This window comes from Otolemur garnettii, unplaced genomic scaffold, assembly GCF_000181295.1.
Source record: "Otolemur garnettii isolate 467f Iridium unplaced genomic scaffold, OtoGar3 scaffold00057, whole genome shotgun sequence".
Lineage (NCBI taxonomy): Eukaryota > Metazoa > Chordata > Mammalia > Primates > Galagidae > Otolemur > Otolemur garnettii.
Genome location: NW_003852452.1, coordinates 1,632,213 through 1,654,867, shown reverse-complemented (window position 1 = coordinate 1,654,867; position 22,655 = coordinate 1,632,213). Strand labels below are relative to the sequence as shown.

The 22,655-nt window shown below is 40.1% G+C and overlaps 2 protein-coding genes across 2 annotated transcripts in view; one reads left to right on the top strand and one right to left on the bottom strand.

Moving 5' to 3' along the window:
• The window catches only part of GYS2 (glycogen synthase 2), a 57,514-nt gene extending 46,851 nt beyond the window's left edge, over positions 1–10,663 (top strand). The window contains exons 12-16 of the mRNA XM_003792450.3: positions 2,724–2,850; positions 4,833–4,928; positions 5,947–6,110; positions 7,472–7,552; positions 9,683–10,663. Of these exons, the coding sequence (XP_003792498.1) occupies positions 2,724–2,850; positions 4,833–4,928; positions 5,947–6,110; positions 7,472–7,552; positions 9,683–9,904 (690 nt within the window). The 3' untranslated portion in view covers positions 9,905–10,663. The remainder of the gene's footprint in view (positions 1–2,723; positions 2,851–4,832; positions 4,929–5,946; positions 6,111–7,471; positions 7,553–9,682) is intronic.
• Positions 10,664–15,772: 5,109 nt separating this feature from the next.
• On the bottom strand, positions 15,773–21,506 carry SPX (spexin hormone). The gene is made up of 6 exons (XM_003792496.2): positions 21,350–21,506; positions 20,869–20,949; positions 20,628–20,685; positions 20,129–20,191; positions 18,778–18,861; positions 15,773–15,912 (listed from the first exon to the last, which is right to left on the bottom strand). Exons 1-6 carry the CDS (start codon positions 21,353–21,355, stop codon positions 15,854–15,856), a joined length of 351 nt encoding a protein of 116 aa, XP_003792544.2. The 5' UTR covers positions 21,356–21,506; the 3' UTR covers positions 15,773–15,853.
• Positions 21,507–22,655: the final 1,149 nt, after the last annotated feature.

The window sequence follows — 22,655 nt, the reverse complement described above, 5'->3', positions numbered from 1 at the left end:
TGATGGTGCAGATGCTCTGTGATGGTGCAGATGCTCTAGGATGGTGCAGATGCTCTATAGTGGTGTAGATGCTCTATAGTGGTACAGATGCTCTATAATGGTCCAGATGTTCTATGATGGTGCAGATGCTTTGTGATGGTATAGATGCTCTAGGATGGTACAGATGCTTTATAATGGTGGAGATGCTCTATAATGGTGTGCTGCTTCTTCCATCATCTCCCAATTTGGTGGCATCCCCTTGTAATTAACAGCAGTGGGGGCATTTGTAGGGTGAAATAGGCAAACACAAATCCTGGCTTGATTTACTGTGCATTGATTTCTGGACTTAAGAAAGTGATGGAGAAATATTAATAATGCAGGTTAAAATTTAAGGTGTGCTGTGTCTATAGCCTTTGTATTGTGATTGGCACAAACTATTTTTTCAGCATTCAGAAACAAATATCCAGCTTAGCAAAGAAGTCACTTGTGTCATTGCAGAACCTGTGAAGTTCTGACCTATGTCTCTGTTGTTTCACTTTCCTTTACTCATTAACAAAGGAAATCAACCCACATTTATGTCAGAGCTACACTCAGTCATCATTTGAAACCATAGTGGGTTATGAATACAAAAAGTATTTTTTAGAAAGCATTTTGTGAGAATTGACTATGTAGAATTCACAATGAGAAGTATTGCATGTATACATTTTAATGGATTTTACTTTTAAGAGCAGTTTTAGGTTTACAGCAAAGTTGAGCAGAAAGTAGAAAGAGTTTCCACTTACCCCTCCACCCCCCCAGGGATATCCAACCTCCCCCTTATCAACATTCCCCGCCCCAGTGGTAAATTTGTTACCAGGATGACCTCCATGAACACATCATCACCCCAAGTCCAGTTTACACTCAAGTTCCCTCTTAGTGTTGTGCATTCAGTGGATTTTGCGTAATAACATGCATGCATCATTACAGTGGCGTGCAGAATAGTTTCACTGCCTTAAAACCCTGTGTAATCGGCCTGTTCATCACTCACACTTCTGTAAACCCCTGGTAACCACTGATCTTTTTACTGACTCCTTAGTTTTGCTTTTTCCAGAATGTCACATAGTTGGAATTATGTGTTACATAGCCCTTCGAGGCTAGCCTCTGTCACTTAGTGATGTGCACTTCAGTTTCTCCTGTGTCTTTTTGTGGCTTGACAGCTCATTTCGTTTTAGGGCTGAATAGCAGCCTGTTGTTGGGACTTGCCAGTCTACTTGTCCACTCACCTACTGAAGGACACCTGGGTTGCTTCCAAGTTTTGGCAATCATGAAATTGTTACAGACAATTCTGTAATCATGAGTTGTTACAGACACCAGCAGGCTGGGTTTTTATGTGCATATTTTTTACTATTTAGAAATTGTATGCTATATATTCATATCACTACAATTTAAGATAAATTTATGTGTAGATATATATGGATGCTTCAGTTTCTCGGTCCTTAAATACTTCTCAGCACCCACTGCTTACAGGCCATGCTAAATACTATTGCTTTTACTCTGAGTGAATGGGAAGCTGCCAAAGGATTTTGAGGAGGGGGAGTGATTGGCATGTTTAAAGGATCCCTCCAGGTTGTGCTGAGTAGAGACCCAGCAGAACAGAAGCCGGGAAGAGGAGGCAATGGCATGTAGGTGAGAGAAGAAGGGGCTTGGGTGAAGTCCCCCAGCATGACCTATCCAGATGAGATTTCTACAACATATTTCCCGTCTCTCCATTCTGTTTCACTTGGATAACTCGAACTGGCCCACGTGAGAGTGATTTGTGAGGTAGCTTCCCTCTTCCCTGCTCTAGCTGGGAACGCAATGATAAGTAAGACAAGAGTCAGCAATTAGAGAACCACGTGTAACCTTTATTACAGATGGAAGCTAAGTCAGAGAGTAGTAGTTTAATGCGAGAGCAAAAATGAGCATGCTAACTCCCTAGCTTGTACCTAAGCCTTGGGCTGTGAGGGTAAGGGGAAATTTATACTTTCTCCTAAAAGTTCCCTAGAACATCAACTTACAATTCAGGCAGATTAATAAAAGAAAGAAGTCTGTTGCCAAGTGCAAGAGGAGAATCACAGAGTGATTACCCAGTATCCCAGGGGGATGCAGGTATTTTTATACCTCCCTTTCAGAGGGAAAGGGGAGAGGAGGAGTGTAGGTAATTCTGTTTAGGAGCAATAAATGGTTGCTAGGGAGGGTGAGCAGATACTTGGGAGAATGAAACCGTGGGGGTGGGGCAAACAGATCAATGTGTAAATTAACCTGAGAGGCAGGTATTATGTCTAAAACGATTTGGGCCAGGCGTGGTTGGTAGCCTTCTTGATTTTCTTTCCCACCACATAGTGAGATAGCAGGGAAGGGAAGTCCAGTGTTCTTTTCATGGGTCAGTCTATTTTATGCGGATAGAGGGAAAGTCCTTCCAATGCCTTTTTATCTTGAAATACCTTTAATTCAAAATATTCTTTATACCAAGAGTCGTATTTTGGGGTGGAATTTCCTGAGCTCCTTCAGGACCTCAGGGAAAGTGGGGAAGTTAAGTCTCCTTTTACGGAAGGGTGAGAGGAGAAAAAACAAATCCTATAATTTTTTTTCTTTCTTCTTCTCCTCCTCCTCCTGTTCCTTCCCCTCTTCTTTCTCTCTCCCTCACCCTCTCTCTTTTCCTGAATCTAGAAAACAAGAATTGTATACTATGGTATTGAAATAACAATTAGAATTGTCCTTTTCAGGTGATTTTGCACCCAGAGTTTTTATCTTCCACCAGCCCCTTATTACCCATGGATTATGAAGAGTTTGTACGAGGCTGTCACCTTGGAGTATTTCCGTCATACTATGAGCCCTGGGGTTATACTCCAGGTATGTGACGTACACAGATTGTGCAATGTTTTGGATTCTGTTAGTATATTATTTTATATATGTGTGTGTAATATTCAAAAGCGATACGTAATTTCTAGTAAGGTTTTGATTTTTCAGTTTGTTTTAAAAATGATTTAGGTTAGATCTACTTCAGGGGTCAATTTAAGTTTTTGTAGATTCTGACCTAAGAATAAGGGCAAAGATTATGTGAGTACTCCATGATGTGGTTGGGCATATTCTAGTAGGTATCTGAGTTATTGTTCTATTGCATTCCCAAGAACAAAAATGTTTTATTAAGATTTTATATTATCTAGTTACCTCTACTCTTCCCATTCATTAATGTGAAAGAGAAATTGGCTGCAAGTAGAGTCAGTATAAAAAATAATAGCCAAGCAATATAGTTCTCTAAAACTTATTTCAGAAGAATACTTTAAAAAAATTAATGGAAGATTTAATATGCAGTAGATAACACATTAACATGGTTAAAGAAACAAATAGTATAAAAAAGGTGTACAGTGAAGAATCTTCACATCCCTGTCCCTCAAAAAGGAGGTACTTAGAGAAAATGGCAATTCATAGGTAGATATTGTCACCAATGATGTCATTCCATTCAAAGCTCCTCTTCACCCTCTTCTCCCCCTTCTTTTTTTCTTTTCTTTTCTTTCTTTTTTTTTTTTTTAACAAAACATGGTAGATTCTTAGTTTCACTACTTGTTTTTCTTTCTGGCCCCTGCCAGCATGGTTACTATTAGCATCAAGCAGGGTGAATTTATATTTGTACTGAAATGCCTAATTAAAAAGAAAACAAGTACCTTAAATAGATGGCAACGCAAAGAATAAATACCATCATCACTTCTCCTTCTCTCATTGGTGACCGCAGATTTTCTGCCTGATTTAGAAAGAATTCTGCCTATGATTTTTAAAAGAAAACATTTTTGTTTATAATTATGAGATTAAATTTTGCCTTCAGCATCTCTGTGTCATCATTGATAAAGAGCTCAAGTAAGGAATGACAGAGACAGAGTGGGGAGGTAATAGGCTGAATGAGGAAGAGGAAGGACTTTTCTAATACAAGCAGTCCCCAAGGTACAAACATCCACTGACGTATGACTTTCACTTACAAACGGAGGCAATTACAGGTAATAGGTACATGCAAATTCAACTTCAGAACAAACCTGCAGAATCTATCTTGTTTGTAACCTCAGGACTGCCTGAATCTGCATTCCTATCCCAGAATTTGAATGTAGAATTTTAAGTGATACAAAAATAGGGTCCCTTGATCTTTACAATAGGAGTGACATGAGGGCTCTCTATCTTTATCATAAGAAGGTCCTATTCTGTTGCTCTAAGTTTCACCAAGAATAATTTGCGAGCAGCTGTAAAAAAGCATTAAAATTTCTTGTGAGAGATAGACAAAAGATTGTTGCTTCCAGAAACATAACATAGAAAATGTATTTGTCTAATTCCTTTGGCTTGTAGTTCTCAAAGTTGACAGTGGTGTCAGTTTCCCTTTTGCAAAGGTAGTGTCTTCTTATGAAATATCCACATAAATACCTTAAATTGTTTGTAATAGAGTATCTATGTCTGGTCATTTCCAAAACTTATTTAACCTACCCCATAAACTTCCTAAGTAATTAAAGACATGGGCTAGAATGGAGTAAAAACCCAAACCAGCTGGAGTCAGAGAAGCAGTGGAGTCTAGCAGTTTAAATCCCAGCTCTGCTGTGAACCCTGGCTTTGTGAAGTTGGGCAAGTGATTTGACTTCTCTGTGCTTCAGTTTTCTCACTGGTAAGATGGAAAAAACCATAGCCCAACTTCAGGGTTGTTGAGAAGATGTAAAGAGACATGTAAAGAGCTTAGTGCCAGGCCTGGCTCAAAGTAAGCACTGCTGTGATTGGGACTAGGGCTTTTCCTCCTCTGCATGCACCTGAGGACACAGGAGCTGGTCTGACGCCAAGATTTTGTCTCTTTCCCCCGGCAGCCGAATGCACTGTGATGGGCATCCCCAGTGTGACAACAAACCTCTCCGGCTTTGGCTGTTTCATGCAGGAGCACGTGGCTGATCCCACTGCCTATGGTGAGGTTTTTCATCATTAACCCACCCTGGGGAGACGTGATCTTTAACCAAACAGAGCACTGGGTCTTTACACAGCCTAACTCTAAAGCCAGCCTGATGATCAAACTGATGTATATACTTCTTGTTTAAAAATTAAAAGGAGATTTAATTATGTGGTCCATAGATAACATAATATTTAATATTAATATTAAATATATTGCCCAAAAGATGAATGCAAAAAGAATGAAAATCTGAACAAACCTTTTTCTTTCTTTTTTTCTTTTCCTTTTTTTTTCTCTTTTTTTTAAATGAACTCTGATTTGGCCCTCTAATTTCTAGAAGTGGTATTACAAAACCATGGTCTTAGAATACATGTACACATATTGGTCATATACAGAGGGTATAAGTATTATTATTTTAGGAGTCCACACAAAGTTAGCAAAATTCACGTAAATCGTGTGAGATAAGCTGAAGAATTTGCACATCACCATCTATTTGTCCGTGTTGCCTAGCAGCAAGAAGGGTTGGTATGGGATGGATCATCTGCTTACACTTTGCCGGTTCCCTGAGTCTTTCACCTCTGTACTGTCCCTGTTGTCTGTCCCTGCCAGCATTAGGGAGCTCTGATACCCAGGTACCCCCCAGGAGAGTCTGTAGCTCCATGATGAATCACTGATACACTGATCCCTAGACCACCAGTTTTTTTCAGCGAGATCCACTTTGTTGCCTGTGTGTCCGTGATGGTTGTAAAAGATGGAGTGGAGGCAACAGCTGAGTTAAGGAATGGATGATGCATGGGTCTTGGGTGGAGTCAAAGAGATAATAAAGAGGATGGTACCTGTGGCTCAAGGAGTAGGGTGCCAGCCCCATATACCAGCTCTGGCCAAAAATAAATAAATAAATAAAGATTTTGTTAACTTACTCAAAACACACTCATAATAAGCAGACATTTATCATTAAAAGAAGAGATAATAAAGAATAGAGGAAATGTTTAAGATTAGCCTACTTTTACCTATGCTCTGGGTTTTGTGCTCTGCAGGTATTTACATTGTGGACAGGCGGTTCCGCTCTCCTGATGACTCTTGCAATCAGCTGACTAAGTTTCTCTATGGATTTTGCAAACAGTCACGTCGCCAAAGAATTATCCAGAGGAACCGAACTGAGAGGCTCTCAGATCTTCTGGACTGGAGATACTTAGGCAGAGTATGCAAGGTTTTGACAAATGCAGGGGACTACTTAAAAGATTCCACCAGACTGTATGAAAGTGCTGTTTCTAGTCATAACCTGCAAAGTCCATTCAATATCATAATTGTTAAAACCTCAGTGTTTTCATGTAGTTTTTAAACTTAATATTTTGAGTCTGCAAAGTCCTAAACCTAATTCTCCATGTTTAGTTTGAGTTCATGCATAAGAGCAAGTCCCCGAGGACCTCGCACTGTATTACTAGTTATTCTATTGTCATTGCTTGACTTAATGCTGCTTTACGGGTGCGCAGAAACATTTTAGAATTGAGGAAAATATCAAGAGAAAAGTCCCTACTTGGTTTTATTCTAGAGAGGTAATGTGGTCTTCTCCAACTACAGTGGAGAGTGGGGATAAAATATTATTTCTCAAAATGACAAGTACAGGAAATAAATACCTCCTTTCAATAGTTCAATAGGTTAATAAATACATGTAGCTTAGCACTGCATGATTTAGTAATAAATTATTCTTCTTTTCTTTTACCTAATACATCTGCTTGGATATTGCAGAATTTTCCTGGCCAAATAGATGCTGCAGCATTTTTATTCCCCTTAGCACTTAATTCAGAGCTCAGCTGGCCAGAATGGCCGTTCTCCCCAACCTTCTTCTAGAATTTTTTTGTTTTTTGCCTATGCATTGAAAAATAGTAAAACTATAAACTGCCATTTCTTTCTTGATCTCAAACTTACAGTAAATATATTCTGCCATTTAAAATATATATATATATATGGCTCAGTGCTCATGGCTCAAGTAGCTAAGGTACCAGCCACATACACCTAAGGAGGCGGGTTCGAATCCAGCCTGGGCCTGCCAAACAACAATGATGGCTGCAACCAAAAAATAGCCAGGTGTTGTGGCGGGCACCTGTGGTCCAGCTACTTAGGAGGTGGAGGCAGGAGACTCGCTTGGAGGTGGAGGTTGCTGTGAGCTGTGATACCACGGCACTCTACCCAGGGGGACAGCTTGAAGCTCTGTCCCAAAATAAAAAAATAAATAAATAAAATTTAAAAAAACACACATTTCAACTGTAGTCCCAGTTACTGAGGAGGTTGAAACAGGAGGATCACTTGAGCCCAGGAGTTTGAGGTTGCTGTGAGCTATGATGATGCCCCAGGCTCTTGCCGACTCTAGTCTGACCACTTGGCAAGAGTAAAACAGAGTAAATTGAAGCCCCACAGGCAACAGAGCGAAATCTGTCTCAAAAAAAAAAAAAAAATTGCATGTTTCAGAACTAGGAGATTAAAGCTTTATCTAATACCTTGGCTATTAAGATATCTAACTGTTTTTTTTTTTTAACCTATGAATTGGCTTTCTGTCAATAGTATTACCAGCATGCCAGGCACCTGACATTAAGCAGAGCTTTTCCAGATAAATTCCACATGGAACCTACATCACCCCCAACGGTAAATATTTAATATATTGTTTGTTTATTTTGAAGTATAAAACTTTGTACCTGTGACAAGTTCTAACAATACTTTTTACTTTGGAAATGGCTAGGTACACAAGCTATTATACTTTTCTCGTAGTGTTGAATCAAAGCAAAAAATAGAGAGGAACCCAAAAATCAGACCATCTCAAAACCCTTGTTTCAGAGTTAGCCTTTATATATAGGATAAGTAGACAGTTTGTGCCATGGGAGAAGGACCTCCAGATTAAAATTCCCTCTGCTGAAGTGCTTGGGAAGGCTGTGATAGATATCCAGTCTTCTGGGAGTTATTAAAAAATAAACTGGGTTGCTTTAATAGAAAAAAAATTGCTATCCAAGGCAGTGTTTAAATATAGCATGACCACTTGGCAAGGGTAAAATAAATTCAGGCACCACGGGAAGAATTGGACTAGAGGAGCATTTATGTTCCAGTCAGCTGTGCTTACCAGGAAGTCTTCCTCTAAAGTCCAACTAGGCATTTATGCTCATGAGATTACCATAGGCCACATTTGTCATCAGATACACTTACAAGGGCAGAAGACGGGAGTACAACTTGAAGTAGGGTAGCATCAATCATTTCTCTCACTGGGATTAGTCCTTGCAGTAGTCCAAGAGCTAACCTCCTTCTTTACCCCCCACGTAAGGTGACAGCTTACATGCAAGAAGATTAGACTGATCCCATGGCTGTGAGACTTCCTCTTAACTTAGTAGCTCAATGTCTTACAGCTACCAGTATCTCACATAAATCCCCATACACAAGCTTTCGTGCTCATAGAAAGAAATATGCCCAATTATAAGAATCATCATAGAGCCATGGTTTGAGATTCTCCAAACCATGGCTCCCCATCAAGTATTTATAGATCCTTCATGGTCAGATGTCACTTCTCAATCAGGAGTCCCTTTGTCCATAAAATAATTTTGCCTGATAATATAGCTTATCTTCTTCCCATATCAGGTTTTCAGGGGAGCAGACCTAGAAATCTAACCCATGGTAAAATTTGCCCAGAGAAGGTCAAAGTTGTCTCTTAATCCCCCAATCTGTAGATTTGTACTCCCACGTTTATGATTCCTACATTCAGAGAGTTGATTGCTTACTTTAGAGCTTCTGGTTCGGCCTGATGGTGATTCTGCTATATGCATCAGTTTATCTACTCATCTGCCTGTTTGTCCACGTAATATGTCTAGTAACTATTGAGTACCTTCCAAGCCACGTCCCTTTTTTAATGTTGATTACAGGTAACATATTTGAACCTGAAAATGACTGTACCTGTATGACATGAAAATGATGTATAGAATAGTTGAAAATCCAAGTGACGAATGTCTAAAACACGTTTATACATCCATCTTCCCATTCAGTCTTTAGGACTCGTAGGGGGCATGGATCATGTTTTTCATCTTGTTTCTTTGTGATGTGAGGCTGCTGCCACATAGTTGGGGCCCAGTATGTTTTTATCACACAAGTTTATCTCAAAATAATCTCTAGAAGAGCAACTGGATTAAAATCTAGCAGTGTTTTCTCATTAACTGAACTAATAGCAACTGGTAGAATTGTAGGGTCAGTTAAGTGGCCTGGCTTCAGAAGGCCTTCTGTTGGGGGCTGTCCATGACCTGTCCAGTCTGCCCACACCCTGTGACTTTATGGAGCGAATCTCATAGACATAGAGAGATGGGGAATCTCAGCACTGTAACAGGGCAGTTGAGATGAAAGCATCTGGAGTCATCACAGACCTGTTAGGAATCTTTGCTCTACCACTTGTGTGCCATGTGACCTTGGGCGAACCATTTGGCCTCTCTAACCCTTAGTTTTCTTATGTAAATGGAAAAAACAAGTTTGTGAAAGTATTGCTAAAAGATTGAATGAGATAATATGTATACAGCCCCTGGCACATTTCAGTGCTTAACAAAGGATAGCCATATATTTAATGAATCTCTCTCTCTTGAGCTCGGTGGTACCACAATCAAAGTGAATCAAAGTTTAATAGCATCTGAGCAGACCACAGAAACTATCTAACTTTTTTTTTTAATTGAATAGGAATGCACAGTGCTTAACATCATTGAAAACCAAGAATTCATTATAACACTTGTGTCTTATTTTTGTCTTTGGCAGACAGAAGGATTTAAATATCCCAGGCCTTCCTCAGTGCCACCTTCTCCTTCAGGGTCCCCGGCCTCCAGTCCTCAGAGCAGTGATGTGGAAGATGAAACAGAGGATGAGAGATATGATGAGGAAGAGGAGGCCGAAAGGGACCGGTTAAATATTAAGTCGCCCTTTTCTCTGGGCCATGTTCCTCGTGGGAAGAAAAAGCTACATGGTGAATATAAGAACTGAATTCCACACGTGTTGGGCAGAGCTAATTTCTTAAGGACAAAGTAAGAATGATTATTTAAAAGGACCAAAATACTACAAATTTTATTTTCTTCTTCTAAGTATTGCAATGGAATTTTTCTGTGACTAAAAAGTAGAAGAGATCAAGTGAATGGCAATTCTGTAATCTAGAATAAAATCCAAGTTATTCTCCCCACCTCTTGTTTCCCCAGTGAATTTAGACATGAAGAGCAGTGTTAGAGAGGGAAGACTGGACATGTTTTAAAAAATGGTTACTTCAAGCAACCATTATTTTCTTTTACTAGTGTTTGTTAAAAAAATTATTATTATCATAACCTTGTTCCTGGTTTTTATACAGCTACTACAAGCATATGCCTCTCCATACAAGTCTCTCATTTCCCTCCTCTTCCAAAATCCTGATTTTAGCCATGAACGTGTACTATCTGCCTATTTTAAATAACTAGTTTTTTACTGGTCATTTTCACTTTTCTCATACATCAGAACCATGATTTTATATCTAACTTTGCAAAGACAAAATCCATAAGCAAATAGCTGTCCTAAATTCAGATCTCAATGCGTATTAATGCACATTTGTGTCACTTTTGAAATCTAGAATTTATGATTCATGATTTATGATATCATTTGCACTGTACCATTCTTCTGCTTAAATGGAAGGGAAGGTCTTTTCAACAATTTGGTCAATCTCCCATAGATGATAAATGGCTAAACCCAAATGAGTAAATATGTCAATATTTAATAACTCAGCTTTTATTGATAATGTCTTCTTTAAAAATCTTTTAGACATTTAAATATCACATATAAAACACCTGTCATGAGTAATGCCTAGTGAAGGATAACATTTCAAACTCTCTTTTACAAATAATTAGTGGGAGAAAAAAAGAGAGCATCTGTTTAGTTATATAATAAGGACAACGTCTCTCACAGATTCTGTGTCGTGCTTAGAGACATAGTGGAATTATTACAACTAAGCATATTTATGTTTTAAATGTAGACCTAAATGGTCAAAAACAAAAACCACATTCAGTCTTGGATTGCTTTTTTTGGTAACAAAGTAGCTATTTGTTGTAAATTCTGTCTAGCTCACATGAATAATTTGATTAGCCTATCAGTTGGGTTAGTCTTAGGCTCTAAAAAGGTTTTGGTCTTTTCAGTAGTGGGTTGTTGAGGGCAAGAGTGGAAGAGTAACAACGAAGTGTCAGATGGTACCTGACCAGTGGAAAACTACTCCAGCTTCCCTGTTGCCCCATTAGCTAGCAAAATAGAAGACTGTTGGATATACGCTATAACTCACACCAAAATGGAAGATGGTCGCAAATTTAAGACAAATACTTTAAAACTTAACCCTTGAAAAAGGCCCTATGGATTTGTGCGATTGACCCAGGACCTGCAGATCAATTTGAAGTACTCTGCACTGGAGAGCAGAAAAATGTGAGATGGATTTTATCATAGACCCATTTACTCAAGTGTCAGAAAGATCTCATGATAAAAGAGGAGTTAGTGTTAGGATAACCATGAAAATGTCTCACTAGTAAAGTGGTACAATGTGTGTATTCAGATGATACTCTTGCCTGATAATTGTTTGATGTGCTGTTAGCATGAGCTGTACAGTAAAGTATCTCAGTATAAAGCTTTAAAATTTAAGTGCTTGTTGCTCAATGAAAGAATAGTTCTAGGATGACACTACAAATGACAGTGCACGTGAAAATTAACTGACTTTGCAAACATCTTTTATTTTATTTTATTTATTTTTTTGAGATAAGAGTCTCATTCTGTCACCCTGGGTAAAGTGCTGTGGCATCATCATAGCTCACAGCAACCTCAAACTCCTGGGCTCAAGTGATCCTCTTGCCTCAGCCTCCCAAGTAGCTGGGAGTACAGGCACCTGCCACAAAGGGCTGGCTACAAACATCTGGTTTTGAGTGTGTAGGAATCAATTTTTGCCCTGTGCATGGTCCCCTATTTAGACAGCTGCTGTCACTTGATTCCATCCTTTTGTCCAAGAAATATCTTTTCCCCAAGACCAACAAAGCCTGGTGAGGAGAAACAAATAGAATTGTGTCTAGCACAATGCCCTGTCCATAAATAAATAACTGAGTGATGAATAAACGGGCTTACTGGGGGAAGCAGAGGCATAAAAAATTGATGCTTTGAAAGAATGTATGTACTCATAAGTTGGAGGACAGGAACTTTAGAAAAGAGGGTGTGGTACCTGAGAGCTGACAGTCAGACTTTTCTTACAGATTGTTGGGTGGTACTTTCTCTCAGGGAGAGAAGGATGGCTTGGCCACGGGTGCAAGCTCCCTCCTAGAATTGTATGAAAGCAAGAAACGACTACATACTCTTAGATGGCATGTAGCAACAAAGTGTCTTTATTCTCGTCATTTTATAGTAAACTAATCATGTACACCACATTGATCAATAATCCTAACATCCTCAATTCTTATCTTAAACTATAGAAAAGAAAGTCCGGGGAAAGTAAGACAACCTTCTTAACGCTAGCCTCAGGCTATTCCTCTCTAAAGACCTAAAACAACTATACCTTATCTGACTTCTATTGTTAAAGTCAGGATAAACAGGGGAATAAAACCTTTTTCTTCTATGTACTCAATTAAATTTCCAAGAAACAGGCTCCACCACTGTTTTCTCATGGTTTGGAGCCCCCCCCCCCACAATGGAGTGTTCTTTTACTCACATCATTTCATTACAATGGAGTTTTTCTTTTCACTCACACCAACCTTTGAGTCATGTCCCCTGCACAGATGGGCCATTTCAACCCTTATCTGGCAGGCTAACTTGACTGTACCATCAGGGTTCCATGTAGGAGGCTGTTAAGCCTTGCCTGCAGCCCCCCACCGTGCTTTCCCAGGTCTCTCAGGCCTCAACAAGAGCACATAATACTCACAAGTCTTTTTGCTCAGTTTCTAGAATTAAAAGAGCACATTTCATTTAATTTTGTGGGAATTCACCCCACAACAGATTATACTATCTGCTATAGTCTGAATGTTTATATATAGGCACTCCTTCACTTACAATGAGGTTATGTCTGAATAAATCCATCAGTAATTTCAATTTATGATGGTTCTGCCTGGATATGGCCCCATCTTCAATGCAGGTACTTACTGAACATGTATCATTTTCACACCATTGTTAAGTCAAAAAAATCCCAAACTGAACCATTGTAAATTGAGGACCATCTGTATTGAAATTCTAATCCCCAGTGAGATGGTATCCACAAAGGAAGCGGGCCTCTGGGAGGTGACTAGATCCTGAGGCCCCAGAGAGCTGCCTGCCTCTTCAACCATGTGGGGACACAAAGAGAAAGAGCCATCTGTGAGAAAACAGGCCCTTCCAGGGCACTGATTCTGTCAACACCTTGATCTTGAACTCTCCAGGATCCAGAACTGTGAAAAACAACCTTCTGTTGTTTATAAGCCACCCCGTTGATGTCATTTTGATTTTGCAGCCTGAGCAGACCAAGCCACCACCCTTTCTTCCATGGTAAGTGTTAGGGCAACAGAGAGATGGAGAGATGAGAGTATAAAATGTTACAAGTGCTATCCCAATAGTCTCCCAGGGTACACGGAGAACTTGGAAAGCCTGGTGAGGTCTAGTTAGGGAGGTCCAAAGCTGCTTCTTAGGATCATACCAAATTTCTCTCAAGTCCTGTGGGTGAAACAATTACCCATCTCACATGGTAGTTGTAAATAACAAACCGAATTAGAAATTAACTCTTCCTAAAGAATTTATAGACCAGTATGAAGAGACTGGATTACATGAAGTTGATATTCCCAACTTTCCTGTCTCCTGAGGCTGAGATGAAATAATGTAACTCAAGCTTGACAAGATTGTCATTTATCATCACCAGGTAAAGAAGAAATGTGACCTGGAGACCGCTGTGAACAAGCCAGGGCTTCTTTGCCTTCTCTCCTTCCTCAGAATCACGTTGCTGGGTGGGGAAGAGGGGAGGCATCTACCTGGAAACCCAGAAAAACAAAGCATAATTGAGAGTCCAGGATGGAGGCCGGATAGCCACAGGGGAGGTAGGATACGGAGGAAAGGTAGACTCAGACAGTGGCCAAAATTTCAATCTGGAAGTATTCTAACACCTGGAATCCTCTGAAGGCAGAAATTTCCCCCATTTTAAAACACGAGTCGTACAATCTGAGTGCTCTTTCATCTTTGATCACTTGTATGAAAAATACAGGAATAAAGAGAATCACAAAGACAGGTTAATATAGTTGAAAAGCAAACCGGGGCGAGGGACTTTGTAAGTTATCAGTACCCCTTGTTTGGTAAAACATTCAAGAAATCTTGGTACTTATAGTACTTGGAGCTATATTTTAGCAGCCATTGGTCATTTAGACAGCTTTTTAAAATATTGTTTTAGTATGAAATACTTGAGTTTGTTCTAGGGAGTGATGGGAAGAATTATTTCATAAGATAGATGTTTAAAGTGTTCTTGGAATAAACATAATTAAATAGCCAATCTGTATAAATTTATGTCTGCTGAGTAAATAATTTTCAATAAATTGGATATAAACACCACCTAATAAAATCAAACCAGAATTAAAGACAGGTTCCTGTTATAATATCACATAGACTTTTAATACTCATGTATTATTTTTTTGACAGAAATCAATGTTACATTAAGTTGAATTTAGTTTCATTGTTCAGTTCTGGAACAAGATACAGACAAATCTTATAAGCAGGGTTTTTATTTTTTAACACAATGAGAATTCCAAGTTACAGAGACACTCACATAAAGATATTCTGTGGTTACAAAATAATAGCTATATATGTACATACTGATGACAATAAGAATTAACACCATGATTGCATTAATGTACACTGCTATGATTTAATAAAAAGAAGAAGAAAAAAAGAATTAACAATATTTTCCACTTACAGCATTTATCAATCACAATCCTCAATTAATTAGGCAAAAATAATTAACATTATGGCCATATTGTAATTCCAAAAACATAAATTATTATGCTTGTTGCAGGGGTGTGGGTGTATGTATTCAAATGCCACTGAATGCACACTGACTTTGAAAAGGAGTGTATTGGGGATATTACCGTGCCCTTGTGTTATCTGATGCTTTCACGTAATATTATGATGTAAAATCAAGCCAAGAGCTCTAGGCAATTAGAGTGAGTAGGGTATTTACGTCTGTTGAGTCTGGTAGATCATGGAAAATGGGTTACTTTAAAAAAAAGCTTGTTCCCCCCCATACAGTATATGCACAGCAGAGTGTGCCTCCATGGGCGTGTCGCACAGTAACAGTCAGATTCATGTTTCTAAACAGAATTCAGGGAGATTCTCAAAGAGCACAAAGGAAGCTCCCAGCTCTGGATCTTCAGTAAACCTTCTACCTTACCAGTTGTCCTCTCTCTCAGCAAGCACATGGAAGTGTTCTTATCACAGGGATTCTCCCCAGTCATCCAGTTTCCTTTATTACAAAGTTCTTTCCCCTGGATGAAATTAGAGGGAGACATAACTCTCATTTTCCCCATCCTGCTATGCTTGCCACCCTCCTCCTGATGGGCAAGAGGGAAAACAGAGAGAGAGAATCTTTCTTGAGTGATAACAAAATGCAAGTGGAAGGGAAAACACAACAACTAAGATTAAGACAGGTGCTGGCTGGAAGAAAAGGCCAGACCACTTTAGAGTCTTCAGCTTCATAAGTGTTTGGAAACATTCAAGAGTAGAGGCAAGGCGATCTAAACATTTTGCATATCTAAACATCACCTTGAAATGAGGTGAGGATGTTCTCAGCTAAGAACTCTACATTTCTTTTGCTTCTGAAAGAATAAAACTAGCTATGCGAGTTCCGATTATAAATGGAGCAAAAAGGGGCCAAGCGTTTTATTCACATGGTTCGTATTTTCAACAGAATAGAACTATCATTGAACCCAATTTGTTATATCTTCACCAGTTTAGCAGACTGCCTTCCAGGTATCTGGTTTGATCAAAATTTTCTTCTTCATCTGTAAGGAAAAATAAAATTACTTAAAGACACATTCTGTGTATTTTAAAAGAGGAAAAGGTCAAATGAGGAGAACCTTGGGAAATAAGCATTTACTCCCAGTAAGTAACTCACGGACTCTGCTCCTGAAAACTGTCCCCAAATGGATTTGAATCTGTTTTGTTTTTAAATTTCGCCCCGCAGCTTAAGATAGATTGGGAAATTCAAACTTTACATCTGAATCTTTACAATGAATGAAACTACAACATGATACATGTGGTAGAGATCTAAAAGGGCCACATCTTACTCTGATAAATTGCCTCATGTCCAAAATACCTGCTATTAAAATCAGTCACTTGTAACAAAGGACTGTCTGTCTCTTTTTTCTCCTGCTAAAATGCATCTTAACTTGGGAAAGATAACGTGGGAACACATTTATTCCTTTGTTAGGGGAGTTTGAGTCCTGGAGTGGAAATGAGAGAAAAAGAAGGGACATGTTGGTTGGACGGGATTGCAGAACTTTAGAGCTTGAGGCATCACACCCTGGCTGGGAGCACCTAAGTCAGCAGGTTCCTGGGGCTACAAAAAGAAGGCACAGTGGCTAAAATTTACAGTGGACTAGACAGAAGGAGTGGCTAGGAGCAAAGTGGCTAGAGCATCTTCTGATTTTCTCTAAGATCACCTCTTGCTAAAGTCATATTCTCTCAGTTAGCTGCAGTAGAATTGAATGTCTGGTTTATATCTTAACCTGAATTGCTAGCACATGTTAAAACATCGCAGAGCATGGTTTGCTCTTCACAGAGGAGGGAAAGAAAAAAAAAAAGCAACTAGGAAGACATCCCTGCATAAACACCAATGAAATAAAATTTCACCGTGTAAAACTAAGCCTTTCAAATAGTTGCTAGAGCCTAAAGGACACTAGTGATTAATATACTATATGGGAATCTAAAAGTTTTCATTTTTTGCTTCCTCATTTCATCTTCAGGAACAAGCCGCTTAGATAACTTCAATTTAAAAGACTATTTTTTTTAAAGATATGAAATGAGGACCTATAATCGTATGTTCCCCTAAAATTGCTAACAAAGATATCTCTCCTCTTTAAAACAAGCTCTTCCTCATCCATTATAGCTGACTTTCCTCTATGGCTCTGCACATCTTCCCAACAATCAAATCTAAAACTTCACTATCAACCAATCTCTACCCGAGCTTTCTTTTCTTACCAACTTCATAAGTGTTCCACATCTTGAACGTACAAAACAATTCACCTCGGACACAGCATTCTTTACCCATGATTCACCTGTGCCTCCCCTTGTCTTTGCAATAATTCTGAGAGTTAAGCCAGCTCTCCCAGCACCTGCTTTCTCAACTCTGCCGCTTACTTTCTTATCCCAGATTCCCTCTAAACCAAATTGCCTTTCAGGCAGGTCCCAGCAGCAGTAAATTGTATCACCAGACAGGAACAGAGGAGAAGTCTTGTGAGCCACTGTTTAATGTCCCCTGAGTTGTGTATTCTTACTAATCATTCGGCTACAGTCAATGCTCGGATTACTACATTTTTGGAACTCCATTCTCGACTCCAGGATACTTGATTACCCTGCTTTACCTCTTAGATTTCTGCCTGCTCCGTTTAATATCCCTTCACTAATCTTTCCCCTGTTCCCCCTTTTCCAAGGTACATCTTTTATTATCCGTCCTTCTTCCACTGTATCTAAGCCTGGAAAGGGAATATCCATTTGCATGGTTTCAACCTTTATGAACCACCTCTGAATTTCCACTTGTTCCCAAATCTGACCAATTATCAGAATGATGTGGGGAAACTTCTTAAGGGAACAGACTCTGGGGCCGCGCACAAGTCTTACAGAATCAGACTCTCTGGGCCTGAGGCCAAGAAATTGTATTTTTCGGTAAGCTTTCCAGGTAACTCTGAAGTCACCCACCAGCCCATAGACAGACAGTGGAGAACCACTGACCTACACATCTTTATTCACTAAAATGTCCCTTTGACCTTGAATTGAACCCTTTCCCATATCTGCAGAAATTTTCATGCCTTATTATCATCTTTGCCATTTTAAACTCACACACACAACACTCTAAAAGTACGCTTGTCTTGGATTCCCTTTTATATCTTTAGTGAATACTTATCCCATCTTATCTTTCTTCCAGCCTGACTTAGAGTTGAGCCTCTTCATCCATTCTCACTCACTGACGGCACCTCCTCCCTTCCCTTCTGCATAATATTCTGGTTTCTCATAGGTTCCCCATTCCAGCTTTTCCTCATCAATACAATCCATTTGAGAACTCTCATGGTGTAACTGGAGAGATAGAGAGTCACACAGACTTGAGCTAAAACCTCAGTATCACTTCTTACCATCTGTATGCACTTAAGAAAAACACACCTCCTAAAGCAGGTGTCCTCAAACTACAGCTTGCGGGCCACACGCGGCCCACTAAGGACATTTATCTATTGGCCTGAACCATGTGAGACAGCTGTGTTTGTAAGTTAGGAAAGGTTGACTTTCAGTCCTTTCATTTTCGTTTAACTTTTCATAGTGAGAAACTGGATTTTTTAATTTAATCTTTTAGACCTTAGTTTGTTCAACTATAAAACAATGAGGTAGGACGTTGAGCTCTTTCACTTTCAAGAGCTCTAAGAGTAATTAAGTTTACAACAGCCTATATGGATTGTGAAATTCATATAAAATTCCCTAGTCTCCCTCATGGAAATGGTTTGGGACTCACTTTAAGGAGAAATATAACTGGTCTTTACAGAATAAACTTCTCTGTCAATGTCTGGGTGAATAGGGGTAGGGGTTGTACTCAACACAGAATCCCCAAAGTAAGCATGACCACTCTGTCCTGCAGCTGAAAGAGATCAGTGTGCTTATACCTTCTTGTGGTTTCTGCAAGGAAGCCAGTAACAGGGCTGCTGTCTCAGGAAGAGTTAGCAGCTGGGGATTTGGACTTCGTCTTTCTGGAAACAAAAATTTATACAGATTCTGTTAGCATGTGCATATTCATGTGTAGGTAAATCCTATTCTACTCTGCTACAATACTAGAAAGACCTCTACAAAATAGATTTTTGAGCCCTAGGCAAAAGGCCCCTTCCACAGAAGGTTGATTTTTACAAACATTCCCTCTTCCCTCGGAAATGACCTATAAGTGGTTAGGTTGTGCATTAAACTAATGCTGAAAAGAATTTCATGAGAGCAAGGAGGATTAAGATAAAGAGCCCATGAGAAACAAGCCCTTTCACAATTTAAAATGCAATGTCTGGGCAAAAATGTTTCCCTGGGATCCCGCGTGCAGCCGGCACTACCGGCCTCTCTTGTTACTTCCAAAGCACTTTGAGATAATAATCTACATTCTTGGCTGGGTATCAGGTAACAATTTGACGACTGAACAGGTATCTGGTAGGCGTTCAACGTTATTTCAAATCTAAGTGCCCAAAAGAGGAAGGATCTAATTCAACACAAGACGTGATTTTCAATCTGAGGGCAAGTGAAGTGGGAAGGCAAACTTTACCCTCACAAAATAATCATACTGCAAGCTTGAAGACGATAAAAAAAAATCGTTAAATACCTCAACACAATGGGTGGTATTTTTTCAAAATAAGTAGACTTTTTATTTGTAACGTTTCAATCTTTAAAGTTGTATCAAATTCTATTCGTTTTTAATCCAATGATAGGAAAAGGCTTATCATGAAAAAATAACAGTCTCTGGCTCCATTCTTCAAGGCTCCTTACTTAATTATTTTTGGTTTTGAACCTTTTGATAGCTCTGTAGTAATACGATAGACCCATACATTTGAAGTTCCTCGGTAATTTCTTATTGTAATAATAAGAGTGCTTAAGAGGAAACTGGATAAAGGTCCTACCTAAATACCGGGGTGCATTTATAGAAGCATTTGCACGGTTGTTTCTATTCTTACCCGTCTGAGCTGAACCCCAGGCCTTGCCTGTCCTCGGATGAGTAACCCGCTGGGGACCTCAGCACCCTGGGCGGTCTGGACAGCTGCGCTCCAGCCCCTTCCGCCCCTGCCACTGTGAGTGCCTGGCTGGACGACGCTCCAGTGCTCGGCGTCCTGCCGCTGCTGCCCACCTAGGGACTCAGAGTGGCCTCCCAGCCGCGTGCTTCCGCTGGGGAAGCACTGGCTTTTGGCACCAGGGCAGAGTTAGCTCTGCCCGCTGCATCCTGCTGGAAGACACTGAATCAGCGCCCCTGTTCCCTTAATCACTCACCCGGCAGTGGCCGATCAGAGAGGTCCTTCCTCCGGCTCTGGTCGGAGATGAAGCGGTGCCCCTCTGCAAAGGGAGACAAGGGTCTCAGCCGCCGCCGGACCGGGACAGTCGCGGCTGGAGCCACAGCCGCTCGGCGCCGCGCAGTCCCCAGGTCGGGAGGTGGGCTGCCGGGTTCCAGCGCTCCGAGCGCAACCCGGGGCTGAACTGGGCTCCTGGAGCAGAGGTCGCGTGCCCGGGCCCGGGGGAGGTTTCCTCGGCATCCCCAGAGCCCCCAGGGGCGCCAAGGAACAGCAACCCTCCAGTTTAGGATGGAAGATTTCTAATAACCAGGGCGTCTTCCCCTCCCACCGCCCTTCCTCACCCACCTGAGGGGCCTGCACGGCTTCGCTATTGAAGGAAACAAACTGGACATTATGTGCTCTCCATCTACCCGCTCCTGGATTCACGCGCGCCCAAGGATCGGTATAGTTACAGGAAGAGCAAAGTATTTGTAACTTACGGGCCCCTTTCAGGTACAGCATGGCCTGAGGAGTCCAGTTCCTTCTCTCAAATAGTCCCTGTAACCCGGGGAGAAGAGAAAAGCGGTTGAGAAAACATTGCAGCCCAATCCTCTGTTAGTGAAAGAGGAAAACAAGAAAGAAAGATAAAAAAAGAAAGCAGAAGAGAAAAAACAGCCGACAGCAGGCACTCAGGAGTCCTGTGTTAATTCAGGGTCATTTATTTATTTTGCATTTGATTACCTGCGGGGCGCTCCTCGAGTTTCCCAGGAAAGAGAACATCAGGAAAAGAGCCACGGTTGTCGCTGCCAGACTTCTGAGTCCCTGCGTGAAATGATCAACCAGAGATGTCATTTCTGGGCAGGTGGCATCTTCTGTGTCCTGCCTTGATGCCTGGACGATTACAAAGCCCTTACTTCTCACTATGTTCTGTTTTAATACTTACTATGTAAATTTGTTTCCCCAGTCTACTTCTGGTTAATCTACAAGGGTCTACTTAAAAAAATTACTTAGAAATACGTGATTTCCATTACCCACATAAGGAACTAAGTACATAAGTAAATTTTTTTTCTTAATAAAATCGAATGATTCTTCTATTCTAAAGGCATATTGTTCAAACATCCTCTAGCCTCTAAAATGCTTATGAAATGTAAAATAGGTGAAAATCTCTAATGCTTTGGCTAAAATAGCTGAGAAGTCACAAATGAATAAAACCTTTACTTACCTTCATGTTCTGCTTCTTTTCAGAACTCTGCAGTAATTATAGATTTACCTGTGAGTTTTCTCATCTTGTTCTGAAGTCGAGACTTTTAAACTCTTGGTATCAAGGAGCCCCTCCCCAGCTGCAGTGAGTTTGGGAGTCCACAGGGACATCCCGTCAGTCATCACCATCCAGGGAATCTGATGACTCCTTCAGGGAGATTCATTTGCAGGAAGTGGAGGAATGATTGATGTGTGGACATTATTTGTTTAGGTCTGGATCACATTAGCCAGGAGACATTCTGAATGTATTTGCATCATTGCCTCTGCTTTTCTTACTGGCTGCCCAGAGCACTGTATTATTATTATTATTATTAACCATCAAAGTCCAAGGCTAATCAAAAGCAAATAGATGAGTAAGGAAATGTGTCTTGGGCAACTAACTATCAAGTTATTACTGACAGCTAAAGATAACCGGTGGGTGGAAATGAGGTCAGGGAATCTCAATGGAAATTTAACATCAGTTATTATTCATGCATCAAATTATCTAACAAATATTTATTGAATGCCTGTTATGTATCAGATAATCCTCTTTTAAATCAAGGGACATAGCCATGCACTAAAAAGACATGGTCTATGCTTTGATCAAGTTTACTTTATAGTTTCCTAGGGGAGAAACACTTTAAACTCATGAACAGGTAAATGAGGTTACAGCAGTTACCCCTTATTCACAGGGAGAAGAACTTACGTTCCAGACCCATAGTGGATGCCTGAAACCAAGGAGATACATATACACGTATATATAGATGGATACACATATGTATATATGTGCACACACATACATACCCAATATATACTATGTTTTTTTTCTGTCTGACAACGGAAACAGCTAAGTGACTATCAAGCTAGACAACAAAATGATTCACATTCCAGGTGGTGGGATAGAGTAAGAGATTTCATGAGACCACTCAGAGTCGTGCACAATTTAAATCTTATTGTTTATTTCTGGAACTTTCCATTTACTATTTTCAGAATTTTGTTAACCATGGATAACAGAAACCAAGGAAAGTGAAAAGGTGGGTAAGCGGGGACTACTGTAATTATAGAATATTTTCAATTACTAAGTAAACATAAGTGAGAGGATGTGATAGGGTAAGTGATGGGCTGTTTCCAAGATGGTAAAAATAGAGGGAAGTCTTGAAGGATAAGGTGGAGTCAAACACAGAGTATGTAGGGGTGGGAATTAGTATAACAGGCATTCTCAGCAGAAAAAAAGGAAAGCAAAACCTTGATTCAGAAAGAGCTTGGGCTGTTTGAGGAAGAGGAGAGAG